This window comes from Somniosus microcephalus, chromosome 12, assembly GCF_052327205.1.
Source record: "Somniosus microcephalus isolate GS21.2 chromosome 12, FLI_Smic_1.0, whole genome shotgun sequence".
Taxonomy (NCBI): domain Eukaryota; kingdom Metazoa; phylum Chordata; class Chondrichthyes; order Squaliformes; family Somniosidae; genus Somniosus; species Somniosus microcephalus.
In genome coordinates, this window is record NC_140998.1 from 84,490,669 (window position 1) to 84,505,467 (window position 14,799).

The window sequence follows — 14,799 nt, forward strand, 5'->3', positions numbered from 1 at the left end:
TTCAACATCAGCGCTGGTGTGTCCGGCAGTTTTGAGGGAACGGCAACAGCTCGGTCCCGTCGGTGCTGGATAGCACAAAGTTTCCTGTACATGGAATTAAGTCCCAGAAAGCAAGCAAGCAATGGAGGCAAAAACAAATGAATACAGCTATGAGACACCAAAATGCTTTGATTTTTTTTGCCTCAGTAACTGCAATGTCCAAAGCAAGTTTAAAGCAGAAAAAAAATCAAAGATTACAAATATGATTAATTTTACCCACTAAATTGTCTTGTGTGCCTTTTAATGCCTTCATTAAAGTTTTTACGTGGCCTCAACTTCGACTAAATGCCAAGGCTTGATCGTGATACTTTTGCCTGTGACATTCCGAGCTGAATTTGGATTGTGCAGTCTGAGCATATGCAGTGCACCTAATTCACCAGGTTCTATTAAGTTAAAAAAGACAGAAGTGTGTGTGCGTGTGCGAGAGAGAGCAATAGCTGCAGACACTTTTGTCTATAATGTGAAGACCTGAACTGTACCAGTGCAGACCCAAGTAGCATTACAGGTTTCAATTAAGGTATTTTAACAACTGTGAATTAGAAGGGATCTTTCAAGTTTAGTTTATGTCTAATAATAGTGCAGATTTTTAAAATAATTTCAACTTTTTGTTCCACAGATTAACCCATAGGACCACAGGTTTAGTAGTGCATAAATAGTTAAAAAAACACTTTAAATTAAATACCTTAAAATGGAGTAAAACTGCTGCAACCTCACGCATCCTGGAAATTTCACCTCTCTTCTGCGCATTTGTAAATTCCTGAATCAATTGGCATTCCAAGTCATGATATTTACCTAGAAGGACCATAAATCATCTTTTACTTTGCTTGGTACTTGGGGAGCATCGAGTCTGAAAATCATGTTAGTATTATATCAGTAAGGAGTTCCAAATTCTCAGATTTTAGATCGTATCCACATGTACCATTTTGTATATATTTTTTTTGAGATGGCAATTTTACTGCACTTAACAGAATATGAAGCGCCCATCAATCATAATACGGCACAAAAAATATTTGGAAAATAATCGGTTTTATGGCTACTGGACATTGCCCAATTTCTCACCAACCTGCTACTGTAGTATTTAACCAACAAAAGTTAACTTCCAGTCCCTACAATGTTTCAGGGCACACTGCCAGAATGTCAGTGTCCAAACTATGTTTTAGAATATGCCAGTTTGCGGGTTTTCTTGCCAATGACAGAACATAAATATAGTTACAAGAACTCACTTGCAATTTTTGACTTCACTTCTGCAAACCTACAAGGAATAAAAACAGTAATTTAAAAAGAAATGCCCCATAAGAGATCATCTACTGCCACCCTTTAATGTTTATTGAATTTCAAACAAGTGACAATTTTCAACAGATGCCTGATAAACACAAGCTATTTATGAAATATAATATGTATTCATACACAATTATTTTAGTTTTAAGTACTGTGCAGTGAGAACAAAAATTAATTTATAGATTTTTAATTATCTCCTTATCCTTAATCAACACATTTGGAAACAAAGAGTCATGGTCTCACTGGTTCAGCATCTGATTCTCAATATATCACTGCACTGAGCCCTGAAAGCTGCTTACATTAAACAGGGAAGAGAAAACAGAACTTAATTGCTGTGTGTGGTTACGTTGTTAACATAACTTATTTTTTAAAATCCTGCTTTATTAGAGTCAAAGGCCTAGAAATTGGGTATAGCCCCGCTTGAGGCGTTAGAACTGGCGGAGTGTTAAGTTTATATAGCCAGACGAAAGTTGTCGCTGCCTGGCGAGATATTGGGTTGCATCGCCCCCAAAGAGGATTGAGGCGCTAATTCAGCCGTTGCACGGTGCTCCTAAGGCGCAAAAGTTCAGGCGCTACTCAATATCGACGCGGACAGGCGCAGCGCAGGTGATCTCAATTACGGGAAACCACGAGGCCTCCAGGCGCCGGCCGGCTCTTAAAGGGGTGGGTCAGTCAGCCTGAGCTTCAACACCCAACGCCCTGTAGGCCTCAGAATCGGCGCTCGCCCTTGTCTGGCATTACAAACTTGTTCAGCATGGATTCCCTCCATCTGCAGCTGACTTCGGGCACCCTGCTGCAATGATGCCCCAATGGCCATCTGTCAGCATGCACCCATGGCCCTTTCTGGGCACACACATGGACAGATGTCTCAAGGCCTCATGTAAGGGCTCTTGCACCATGGGGGGCATGCGATGATGTCTCAAGGCATCACGTTACAGAACTTCCCCTTCTTTCCCCTGCAGTCCAAGCTGGCGATGATCCGAAAGGAGCAGCGTCGAACCGGTGGCGGGCCTCCACAAGTGGTCACTCTCACGGATCTGGAGGAGGGTGCACCAGATACTTGGAGGACGTCTGTCTGGTCCTGTGACCACTGCATCTGCTGACCCCATTACCGACAGCGAGGGTAAGACTCTCACCTTTTTCACCTGTTGCCTTCCACTTGGTCCCCCCGCCAGCATGCATCCTCAGTGTGCAGCCATGTCAGAGCCTTGCCGCAATCTGGCATGCCTTTCAGCAAAGCTGTCCTTTTGCTAAAGCCACTCTTCCACCTCCCACTTTCAGATGAAGCAGCACCAACTCGGGCTCAACGCGCTGAAGCTGCCAGTGCCAGTGGAGGAGAGGACCAGGAGGAATCCGGACCAGCCGTTGCAGAATCCGGGGAGCTGACACATCTACAGACTGGGGATAGTAGTCCCCTGGAGGGGAGGGGGTCTCTGAGGATGAACCAGTTGCCGGACCAAGCGGCATGCAGCAACGCACGGGGGATAGGCAAGTTCGGCCACCGTCTCCCCGGAGGGCAAGGCAGGTCGTGATGACTGCTGCACAGAGTGCAGATGAGGTGCATCGCCTGGCTGAGATGAGCAAACAGGCCCGGGTCAGACACACGGAGCTGATGGCTGCAGTCGAGAAGATGCCTGAGTCAATAGATTCATTGGCTAAGAGTATGTTGGACTTCGGGGCAACAATGGACAGGTCTATCCAGGGCTTCGGGGCAACAATGGACAGGACTATCCAGGGCTTCGGCCCAACAATGGAGAGGACTGTCCACGGCTTTGAGTCGGCTATGGAAAGGACTGTTCAGGGCTTCGGACAATCCCTGGAAAGGTCTGTCCAGGGCTTGTCCGAGGCAGGGGAGCGGTCAGCACCTGCCTTGTCCGAAGCAATGGGAAGAACTGTCCAGGCCTTCTCCGAAGCACTGGCACCTGGCACACAGGTCCTCACTGTTGCCACGCAGTCACTTGCTGGGCTCCTCCACAGCCAGATTGACGCAACGCGATCTCTCACTGTAGCCACCCTCTCTGCATCAGTTAGGATCACCCCGGGCCCTTCCAGTCCCATACAAGGCCAGGAATCAGTGGACCATGCGATTGTGGCGGATGAGCCGAGCCGCTCCCCTCAGATAGCCAGTGTGTCGTCCGACCATGGTGCAGTTGTCCTCTCTCGGCAGGAGAGCATTGCACATGCCAGCGCTGGGACGCCTGCATTGCAGCTGCCACCACCTGCAGGCCACACTGCTTCCAGCCATGGTCACAACAAGCATCCTGCGTCCGCACCCTCCAAGCCCAGAGGTCGGCCAGGCCGTCCCTCAGGAGCTTCTGCGCTTCCAGACAGTCAGCAGGCGTCCCCCAGCCTTGAGGCCGCCACTGGGGTCCAATTACGTAGGAGCAGCAGGGAGGGAAGGGGCCGGGCGCGAAAGAGAAGTCGTTCTCCCTCAAGGGGCCAGTTGTAGAGGGAGGTGCTGAGACGTTTGTTTGTCCAAATTCAAGGACACCCTCACCTGTTGTTATATTTGCAGAAGGTTTGTTGAGTTTTGCAGCTTTGCCGAACAGTTCACAGTTATTTTGAAAGTTATGGTTTGTTGACATTACGTTGTTTAGCTGTAATGAAAGACTTTTGTGCCAATAAACAGAAGTTTCAATGTGGCATGGTGCATGTGACTAGTTTCAGTGATGCTGGCATTCAGAGGCCCTCAAACATCCAAAGTGCGCATGAGTTAAGACTCTCATCATTCCACCACAGGGGTCGCGACACGAGTCCAGATGAGCCTCTGACGTATGGCCCTTCCACTTTCAGCAGCCCTTCCATCTTCCTCCTCCGCCTGCTCTTCCTCCTCCTCCTCATACTCCTCCTCCTCCGCTGGTCGTTGAGGGACAGCTGGAATTGGCTGGGTGCGGCGATTCGCCAAGTTGTGGAGCATGCAGCAGACGACGACGACGTGTCCCACTTGCTGCGGCGAGTACTGCAGGGATCCCCCCGAATCTTCCAGACATTGGAAACGCTTTTTGACAACACCAATAGTGTGCTGTTTACTGTGCCTGGTCGCCTGATGGCCGCTGATCAGCTCTTCTGCTGGGGTGTTGCTGGGGTGTCGGCCACACGGAGTGTTGTCATCAGCCATGGCCAGAGAGGATAGCCCTTGTCCCCAGTAAGCCAGCCTCATCTTCGAGGCAGCCCCTCAAAAAGGTAACAAACTGAGGCCAACCGCAGGATAAAGGCATCGTGGCTGCACCCTGGGAAATGCGCGGTGACTGCCATGATGATTTGGCGGTGGTCACAGACCAGCTGCATGTTGAGGGAATGGAACCCCTTGCGGTTGCGGAAGTCCTAAGGATGATGGCATGGCGCCCTCAAAGCCACGTGTGTGCTGTCACTCGCCCCCTGCACCATGGGGAAGTCCGCAATAGAAGCGACACCCTGCGCGCCCTCCGCCTGCTTGTGCAGGGTCCGAGGGAAGGTAATGAATTGACGCCTTCGCCTATAAAGGGCATCTGTAACTTGCCGGATGCAACAGTGGACTGCAACTTGAGCGACAGTCGCAATGTCCCCAATGGCTGACTGAAAGGATCCGTTGGCATAAAAATGGAGGCCATCAGTCAGTTTAGCCATCACGGACAGAGAGGTTCTGCAGCGTTCACGCGGCTGCAGATCCTGACCAAGCAGGTGGCACAGATCAGTAATAATGTCCCTCCAGAATCGGAGCCTTCCCAAACACTGCTCCTCCGACATGTCAAGGCTTGTCACCTGCTGCCTAAAGACCCTCGCAGCTTCCTGTCGGATTGGCAGACCTCCATTGCCCCTCCTCCTTCTGGCCAATCCTGGCCCTCTCTCCCGCCGTCTCTCTGCCCCTTCACAGTGCTGGGCGATGAGTCCGTCGCCCTCCAAACAAGCTCTCATTCCGATGCCAGTTGGTCAAAAGGCTTTTAGGTGTAGTGCTGCAAGTGCTTTGGACAGGTTTGAAGGTCCCAAGTACTGTAAAGCTAAATTCCCAGAACTCCGCTCCACATTAGCTCGCCAACTCTCTCTAGCAACGATCGCAATGAGCAGGCCAAGTGGCAGAAGATTCTGCACTAGAGCTGTCCCCTTTAAATAGCGCCCCCCCTACTCCGAGAAGGGCCTGTTAGCCCTCCCTCGAACTGTCACTAATAGCGCTGGGCGCTAAGGCTCCGGGCGCCACCCAATATGCGCTCAGGCGCTCCTAAAAGGCATTGCACACTGAAATGACGTCATGATCTGCTTGCGGGCGCGCGCAAACACTTAGCGCAGGCGCAAAATGTATAGTCAATATCTGAGTTGTCGCTATCTTCATAGCGAACGCCCCAACATAGGGTATCGCCCCAATTCTAGGTCTCTTTAGGCGCTCAGCGCCGGCGCTACCAGCCGAATTTCTAGGCCAAAATATTTTAATAAGCAAGTAATCACTTGTCAATTTCATTCAAATATCTGCCAATTTAAAGTTATGCGATGAAATGCTAATTTGAATGGTTGGCTCACCGGTCAAAGGGCAGTTCTTGAGCAATGAGGTGCAACTTCTGAATGATATCAGCTGCCTCCTTAATCTGCAGAAGAAAAAAGTATATGAATATAATATTTAATTATCTATGAAGTTAAAGATACAGTTCTTTTCTCCACTTCAAAAAAATCAAGAGTTCGGCACATCATAGAAACATAGAAGATAGGAGCAGTAGGCCATTCAGCCCCTCGAGCCTGTTCTGCCATTTAATGAGATCATGGCTGATCATCCAAATTCAGTACCCTGTCCCTGCTTTCTCCCTATATCCCTTGATCCCTTTAGCCTTAAGAAATATATCTAACTCCTTCTTGAATATATTTAAATGAATTGGCCTCAACTACCTTGTGTGGTAGAGAATTCCACAGGCTGACCACTCTCTGGGTGAAGAAATTTCTCATCTCTGTCCTAAATGGCTTACCCCTTATCAGTAGACTGTGACTCCTGGTTCTCGACTCCCCCGCCATCGGGAACATCCTTCCTGCATCTAGTCTGTCTAGTCCTGTTAGAATTTTCTAAGTTTCAATGAGATCCCCTCTCATTCTTCTAAACTCTAGCGAATATAAGCCTAATTGACCCAATCTCTTCTCATACGTCATTCCTGCCATCCCAGGTATCAGTCTGGTGAATCTGCGCTGCACTCCCTCCATGGCAAGAACATCCTTCCTCAGATAAGGTGACCAAAACTGCCCACAATACTCAAGGTGTGGTCTCACCAAGGCCCTGTACAACTGCAGCAAGACATCCTTGCTCCTGTACTCGAATCCTCTCGCTATGAAGGCCAACACACCATTTGCCTTCTTAGCCGCCTGCTGCACCTGCATGCTTACCTTCAGCGACTAGTGCACAAGGACACCCAGGTCTCATTGCACTTAGCCTTTTCCCAATCAGTTGCCATTCAGATAATAATCTGTCTTCCTGTTTTTGCCACCAAAAGTGGATAACCTCGTATTTATCCACATTATACTGCATCTGCCATGCATCTGCCCAATCACCCAACCTGTCCAAATCATACTGGAGTTTCTCTGCATCCTCCTCACAGCAAACACGCCCACCCAGCTTTGTGTCGCCTGCAAACTTGGAGTTATTACATCTAGTTCCCTCGTCTAGATCATTTATATATACAGGAAACTTTGAGTTATCCGGAGGCGAACCGTCCGGCAAACTTGAGCCACTGGCAAAAATCAGGAGCCGTTTTTTATTCTTTTCATTTCTTTTCTTTGCTTTTTTTGAACAGTCAAGCTCTGCAAGGTCTGTAGCTAAGCAACAGCTTCAGCTAGAGACGCTTGCCGACTGTTTAGAGGCTGTTGCGAAGCAACAAGGTTTGTTGATTCATACGGAGATGAAAATCTCCATATGTTTCAACATTAGCTCTGGAGTGTCCGGCAGTTTTGAGGGAACGGCAGCAGCTCGGTCCCGTCGGTGCCGGATAGCACAAAGTTTCTTGTATTGTGAATAGCTGGGGTTCTAGCACCGATCCCTGCAGTACCCCACTAGTCACTGCCTGCCACTCAGAAAAAGACCCGTTTATTCCAACTCTTTGCTTCCTGTCTGCCAACCAGTTCTCTATCCAACACAGTACCTTACCCCCAATCCCGTGTGCTTTAACTTTGCACGCTAATCTCTTACGCGGGACCTTATCGAAAGCCTTCTGAAAGTCCAAATACACCACATCCACTGGTTCTCCCTTATCTATTCTACCAGTTACATCCTCAAAAAATTCCAGTAGATTTGTCAAGCATGATTTACCTTTTGTAAATCCATGTTGACTTTGTCCTATCGTGTCACTGTTTTCCAAGTATTCTGCTATTACTTCTTTTATAATGGACTCTAGCATTTTCCCCACTACCGATGTCGGGCTTACCTGTCTATAATTCCCCGTTTTCTCTCTACCACCTTTTTTAAATAGTGGGGTTACATTAGCTATCCTCCAATCCATGGGAACTGTTCCAGAGTCTACAGAATTTTGGAACATGACCAGCAATGCATCTACTATTTCTAGGAAGTGTAAAACTGGCTCGTCAAATTTAAGGATTTAAGGCGAGGTGAGAGGGGGGGGGAGGCGGGGGAAGAGGAGAGACCAGGAGATTTTAAATGAATATTTTGCATCTGTGTTCACTATGGAGAAGGACGATGTAGGCAGAGAGATCAGGCAAGGGGATTGAGATATACTTGAACAAATTAGTATGGAGAGAGAGGAGGTACTAGCGGTTTTAGCGGGCTTAAAAGTGAATAAATCCCCAGGCCCAGACGAGATGTATCCCAGGCTGCTGTGTGAGGCAAGGGAGGAGATTGCAGGGGCTCTGACACAAATTTTCAGATCCTCTCTGGCCACAGGGGAGGTGCCAGAGGACTGGAGGACAGCTAGCGTAGTACCGTTATTCAAGAAGGGTAGTAGCGATAAGCCAGGGAATTACAGGCCAGTGAGCCTAACATCAGTGGTAGGGAAATTATTGGAAAAAATTCTGAGGGACAGAATTAGTCTCCACTTGGAGAGGCAAGGATTAATCAAGGATAGTCAACATGGTTTTGTCAGGGGGAGATCATGCCTAACCAATTTGATTGAATTTTGAGAGGGGGTGACTAGGTGTGTAGTGTAGTTGATGTAGTCTACATGGACTTCAGTAAGGCCTTTGACAAAGTCCTGCATGGGAGACTGGTCAAGAAGGTAAGAGCCCATGGGATCCAGGGCAATTTGGCACATTGGATCCAAAATTGGCTTAGTGGCAGGGGGCAAAGGGTGATAGTCGAAGGCTGTTTTTGTGACTGGAAGCCTTTGTCCAGTGGTGTACCGCAAGGATCAGTGTTGGGTCCTTTGCTGTTTGTAGTGTACATTAATGATTTAGATATGAATGTAGGAGGTATGATCAGTAAGTTCGCAGATGACACAAAAATTGGTGGAGTGGTAAATAGCGAGGAGAGAAGCCTCAGGTTACAGAACGATAGACGGGTTGGTCAGATAGGCAGAACAGTGGCAAATGGAATTTAACCCTGAAAAGTGTGAGGTGATGCATTTTGGGAGGATTAACAAGGCAAGGGAATACACAATGAATGGTAGGACCCTAGGAAGGGCAGAGGATCAAAGGGACCTTGGTGTGCATGTACATAGATCCCTGAAGGCAGGAGGACAGGTAGAAAAGGTGGTTAAAAAGGCATATGGGATACTTGCCTTCATTAGCTGAGGCACAGAATATAAGAGTAGGGAGGTTATGATGGAGCTGTACAAAACGCTAGTTAGGCCACAGCTGGAATACTGTGTGCAGTTCTGGTCGCCACACTATAGGAAGGATGTGATTGCATTAGAGAGGGTGCAGAGGAGATTCACCAGGATGTTACCTGGGATGGAGCGCCTCAGCTATGAAGAGAGACTGGACAGGCTGGGGTTGTTTTCCTTGGAGGAGAGAAGGCTGAGGGGAGACCTGATTGAGGTGTACAAAATTATGAGGGGCATAGATAGGGTAGATAGACAGGAACTTTGCCCCTTAGTAGAGGGGTCAATAGCCAGGGGGCATAGTTTCAAGATAAGGGGCAGGAGGTTTAAAGGGGATTTGAGGAAAAACGTTTTCACCCAGAGGGTGTTTGGAATCTGGAACTCACTGCCTGAAAGGGTGGTAGAGGCAGGAACCATCACAACATTCAAGAAGCATTTAGGTGAGCACTTGAAACACCATAGCATACAAGGCTACGGACCAAGTGCTGGAAAATGAGATTAGAATAGACAGGGCTTGATGGCCTGCGCGGACCTCTTTCTGTGCTGTATAACTATGATTCTATGAGATAGACAGGGTCAGGAGGAGGGAGTGGATGAGAGGGAGCAACAGAAGACAATGGTGGTAGAGGGGCACTAGGCTAGGGCTCTTTGCTTCATTGCCGGGGGGGGGGGGGGTGACGATATGAGGACGAAGCAAAAGGATGGAGTGTAGAGGAGAGGGGGAAATAATGGACAGGGAAGGGTTAGGTGGTACTGGGCCAGAGCCTATTTTCCTCTCAATGGGAGGGGAGCGGTGCATCTGATTTCTCCACTCCGGCTGTTAGGGATGCCGACATCTCTGCTCACCATCTCGGGTGGTGGTGGTGGAGGATGGCATGATGTCTGCTCAGGGTAGGTATGCGCTGTTTTGGGGAGTGGGGAGAAATGAGTACAATCCCTCAGTTGTGGGGTGGAGCTTCTTCATTGAAAGAGGGTGGAGATTTATTTCCACGCTATGTGGTTTGTGGGGCAGGGGGTTGAGCATGCTGGGATCTCTGCAGTGAGGAAGTCTATGACTCCAGCTCACTTGGAGGGTGGGGGAGTTTTTCCTCTGTGGTGGGTATAGGCAGGAATGGTCCAGATGTAATCCACTTTCAGAGGGGGAAGGGGGTATCGTTTGGCAGCAATGTACACTCAGTGGAGGTGCACCTATCTCTGCTCAGGCAAGGGTGTGTGAGGGAGTGAGAGTGTGAGTGTGTGTGTGACAGCTTTTTCATTCAAAGAAAGTGAAGGTGGGTAATTGCTCTGTGGGTGGAGGGGAAAGGGTGAATCTCAAACAGCTTGATTGTTTATTTATTGGACTATTCAATGCGGTTTGCTGGACTGTGGGTGGGTGCAATTCTATATGCTGTTTCCCCTGATTTTTTACATCTTGTTCTTCTTTACTATGGGTGGTCAGTCAGTGGTTCAGCGATTTTCCAAGCAAAGGTATTAATCTTCCGACTGTTACTTCTGTTCCAGCTGCTGCCAGATGCTTCCTTTCTCAATGAATGCCATGGAAAACAGTCCTTGTGGTTTCAGTTGGCTATTTCTATTGATACAATAAGATGCCAGCAGCTGTTTTACTTTGACTTTCAGGACTCCTTCTATGAAAATAGATTGGAAGGGTGGGGAGGAGTACTTCAAACTTCCGAGACATGCTCCCCTAAACTTTGTTTAAACAGTTTCAGCAACAGGATAAGCAAGGGTTGGTCATGTTAGGTGTTTCCCTATTATACTCAATTAGTCATGTCATGTATATACATATACACAAACACACAGTAGTATGACTATTGCTAGTAGTTGTGAATTGAAGAGGGTTAAAATAAAAGTATATTAAAAATTTAACTATTGAAGTGCATTATAGCTTTTGCCTTCCAAAAAAATTGAAACTTTTCTTAAATACTAACTCACATTCACTCTTCGTCATTTATGCTGCGGATACATTTTTATTAAAATTCTTCAACCACACAATAGAACTCAATTAAAAATAACTAAAGGGGGGGGGGGGGGGGGAAATCTCACTTCTTTATCCATGTGAATATGATTAAGCCAAGAGCCAAAATTCTTAGCTTCATTAGCAAAATTGGAAAATAAAATGAAAAAAAAAATACCAACCTCATCACTTTCTGAATTTTTGTATACAAATGCTTTATCAGCACTCTGCAGGTTACCACTTTTAATTTACATTTCTGAACAATGAAATTGTTAGACTCTTTGAAAAGTTTAGACTCTGTGGTTTGAAGTCTGGCCGTGGTAAGTCATGGTAGCAGCTTGTAATTAGAGCAGCACTGCTTACTGCTTTGAACCACTTTTATCCTGCTGACAGCACTTACCTTTTCTGGATTTGTAAAAACGTCAGACTTCAGCTCTCCATCCAGAAACTCATTAAAGTATTTCATCAGTTTCTGTGCCTCTACAGCCCGTTGCCTTGGTGTATTTACTCCCTCCAGTTGGTCTCCAAGGTGACAAACCTTCGTTGCTACGTAGCTGATATGTTCATCCAGCTCCTGGAAATGCTGGAAAGCAATCTATAGGCATAGAAGTGAAGCACTGAAATTAAAGGCTACTATTGCAGTAGTACATCACCCAAATATTTCACTTTAATACAAGAAGCCACTAATTTACACATGATATTTAGGGTTCAATGGTCATTAAGAATGAAAACCTTTTTTTTTTTTAAAAAAGTACAAACCATACTCAGATTTATCTTTTTAAAAAGAACTATCCACCACGCTATCCTTTCACCTGGGCCATATGGGCTGCACACTTCACTACAGCTTCAGTTAGTGCTTCAATTGGTCAATAGTTCTACGTTTCAATTTTAACCACCTCACTTACCCCCAAAATGTTACACGACAAATTGATTTCAAAATGCTCATCCTTGCCTACAAATTCAGGCATGGCCACACACTACTTATCTCCACAACCTTCACAGCCTGCATCATCTACTCTTCCAACTTTGGTCACAGAATCACAGAAACCCCACAGTGCAGACAGAGGCCATTTCGGCCCATCGAGCCTGCACCGACACATGTCCCACCCGATCCCCGTAACCCCTACATCAACACATATCCCACCCTATCCCCGTAACCCCACGTATTTAATCCCCCTAACACTAAGGGTCAATTTATCATAGCCAATCAACCTAACCCGCACATCTTTGGACTGTGGGAGGAAACCGGAGCACCCGGAGGAAACCCACGCAAACACGGGGAGAATGTGCAAACTCCACACAGACAGTCGCCCGAGGCCGGATTCGAACCCGGGTCCCTGGCGCTGTGAGGCAACAGTGCTAACCACTATGCCACCGTGCTGTGTGTCTCACCCCACTCCATGATTGGCATAGCCTTCAGCAGTTACACCTCAAATCTGGAAGTCTAAGTGTCATCTTGGCTCAGTTGGTAACACTCTCGTCTGAGTCAGATGTCTGAATTCACTCGCTCCAGAACTTTAGTACATAACTTAGACTGGCGTTTCCATTGTTAGAAGTGCCATCTACGGATTAGAGGTTTAATCAAGATCCCGTTTTCCAGTTCAGGTAGACATTCAAGATTCTGTCACACTAATGGGCCAGTAATTCCTGTCCCAATGCGCGAGTACGGACGGGGTACTCACGCGTGGGCCCGGAGGAATTGCCGGTTTTCAGCATGCACAGCGCTGAATAAAATTTAGAATTTTTTTTTTTCCCCACAGGTTTATTATTTTTAAAGAATTTACAGTAAGGTAAGTGTATTTTTAGACCCTATGTTAAAAAATTATTTTTTTTAAATTTGATTAATTGTTTAAAATAGTTTTTTTACAGTTATTCATAGTTCATTTATTTAGTGGGATTTTTAAAAACTTTTATTTGTAGTTTAAGTGCTGTTTTGGGCGCCCTGAGTTTTCATGAGTTTGACAGTTCTTACTATCAAACTCATGAATTAACTTTTGCAACCTCCCATTGGTTGCCCACGTGATCCCAGCCGGCTCATCAAAATAACTACGCTTTAATTCTGTTTAAAACTACTTTACATTCTTCAAAATAATTTAAAAGTATTTAAAACTTTATATAAGTTACCTAAAGATTAATAAAAATACAAAAAATTTCTTTAAAATGCTGCTCTGCATGTAGAATTGCTTTGCAGCTTGTGTTAAAAATTGGTGGCGTGGCCTATGTTAAGGAGACCTCAAGGGGCGTGTCTAACTTAGGCTCTGCGCTCGAGGCTTTGTGCTGGCTGCACTCCTGGGCGGCGTGACGTCAGACGCTGCCCGGGAGTAATCAACTGAAAACAGGAATTGCAAGCGTCCCGGGAGCCGAGCGGCAGGCGCGCCGGGCAAGTGCTCATCGGGGGCTTGCACGCGCGGCAAGCCCCCGAGCCTAATTTCTGGGCCATTGAAAGAGCAGCGAGTTCCCCCTTAACCAGCACCACCAAAAATAGATTAACTTATTTAATTTGCTGTTTGAGAGACATTATTGGGCGTAAATTGGCTGGTACAATTGTTGACACAATAACAGTGACTGCGCTTCAATGCAATTACATAAAACATAAGAAATAGGAGCAGGCCATTCGACCCCTCGAGCCTGCTCCGCCATTCAATAAGATCATGGCTGATCTGATCTTGGCCTCAACTCCACTTTCCTGCCCACTTCCCATAACCCTTGATTCCCCTGTTTTTCAAAAATCTGTCTATCTCCGCCTTGAATATATTCACTGACTCAGCCTTCACAGCTTTCTGGGGTAGAGAATTCCAAAGATTCACGACACTCAGAAGAAATTCCTCATCCCTCCATTTTAAATGGGCGACCCCTTATTCTGAAACTATGCCTCCTAGTTCTAGATTCCCCCATGAGGGGAAACATCCTCCCTGCATCTACCCTGTCCAGCCCCCTCAGAATCTTATGTTTCAAGATCACCACCTCTCATTCTTCTAAACTCCAATGAGTATAGGTCCAACCTGATCAACCTTTCCTCATAAGACAACCCCTTTAACTCAGGAATCAACCTAGTGAACCTTCTCTGAACTGCCTCCAATGCAAGTATATCCTTCCTTAAATAAGGAGACCAAACCTGTACTCCATGTGTGGTCTCACCAACGCCCTGCCCTGTACAGGTGTAGCAAGACTTCCCTACTTTTATGCTCCATCCCCTTTGCAATAGAGGCCAATATTCCATTTGCCTTCCTAATTACTTGCTGTACCTGCATGCTAACTTTTTGTGTTTCATGTACGAAGACACCCAGATCCCTCTGTACCGCAGCATTCTGTAGACTCTCTCCATTTAAATAATATTTTGCTTTTTTCTTCTTCCTACCAAAGTAGATAACCTCACATTTTCCCACATTCTACTCCATCTGCCAAATTCTTGCCCACTCACTTAACCTATCTATATCCCTTTGCAGACTCTATACTCCTCACAACTTGCTTTCCACCTATTTTTGTATCAGCAGCAAATTTGGCAACAGTACACTCGGTCCCTTCATCCAAGTCATTAATATAGATTGTAAATAGTTGAGGCCCCAGCACTGATCCCTGTGGCACCCCACTAGTTACAGTTTGCCAACCTGAAAATGACCCATTTATTCCGACTCTTTGTTTTCTGTCAGTAAGCCAATGCTCTATCCAGTGCAATATATTACCCCTAACACCGTGAGCTCTTATCTTGTGCAGTAACCTTTTAGGCGGCACCTTATTGAATTCCTTCTGGAAATCCAAATACACTACATCTACTGGTTCTCCTTTATCCACCCTGCTCGTTACATCCTC

The 14,799-nt window shown here is 46.5% G+C and overlaps 1 protein-coding gene across 1 annotated transcript in view; it reads right to left on the reverse strand.

Moving 5' to 3' along the window:
* exoc5 (exocyst complex component 5) overlaps positions 1–14,799 on the reverse strand; it is a 102,804-nt gene that overhangs the window by 26,433 nt on the left and 61,572 nt on the right. The window contains exons 4-7 of the mRNA XM_086003254.1: positions 11,390–11,584; positions 5,809–5,873; positions 1,263–1,291; positions 722–831 (exon numbers count right to left, since the gene is read on the reverse strand). Of these exons, the coding sequence (XP_085859380.1) occupies positions 722–831; positions 1,263–1,291; positions 5,809–5,873; positions 11,390–11,584 (399 nt within the window). The remainder of the gene's footprint in view (positions 1–721; positions 832–1,262; positions 1,292–5,808; positions 5,874–11,389; positions 11,585–14,799) is intronic.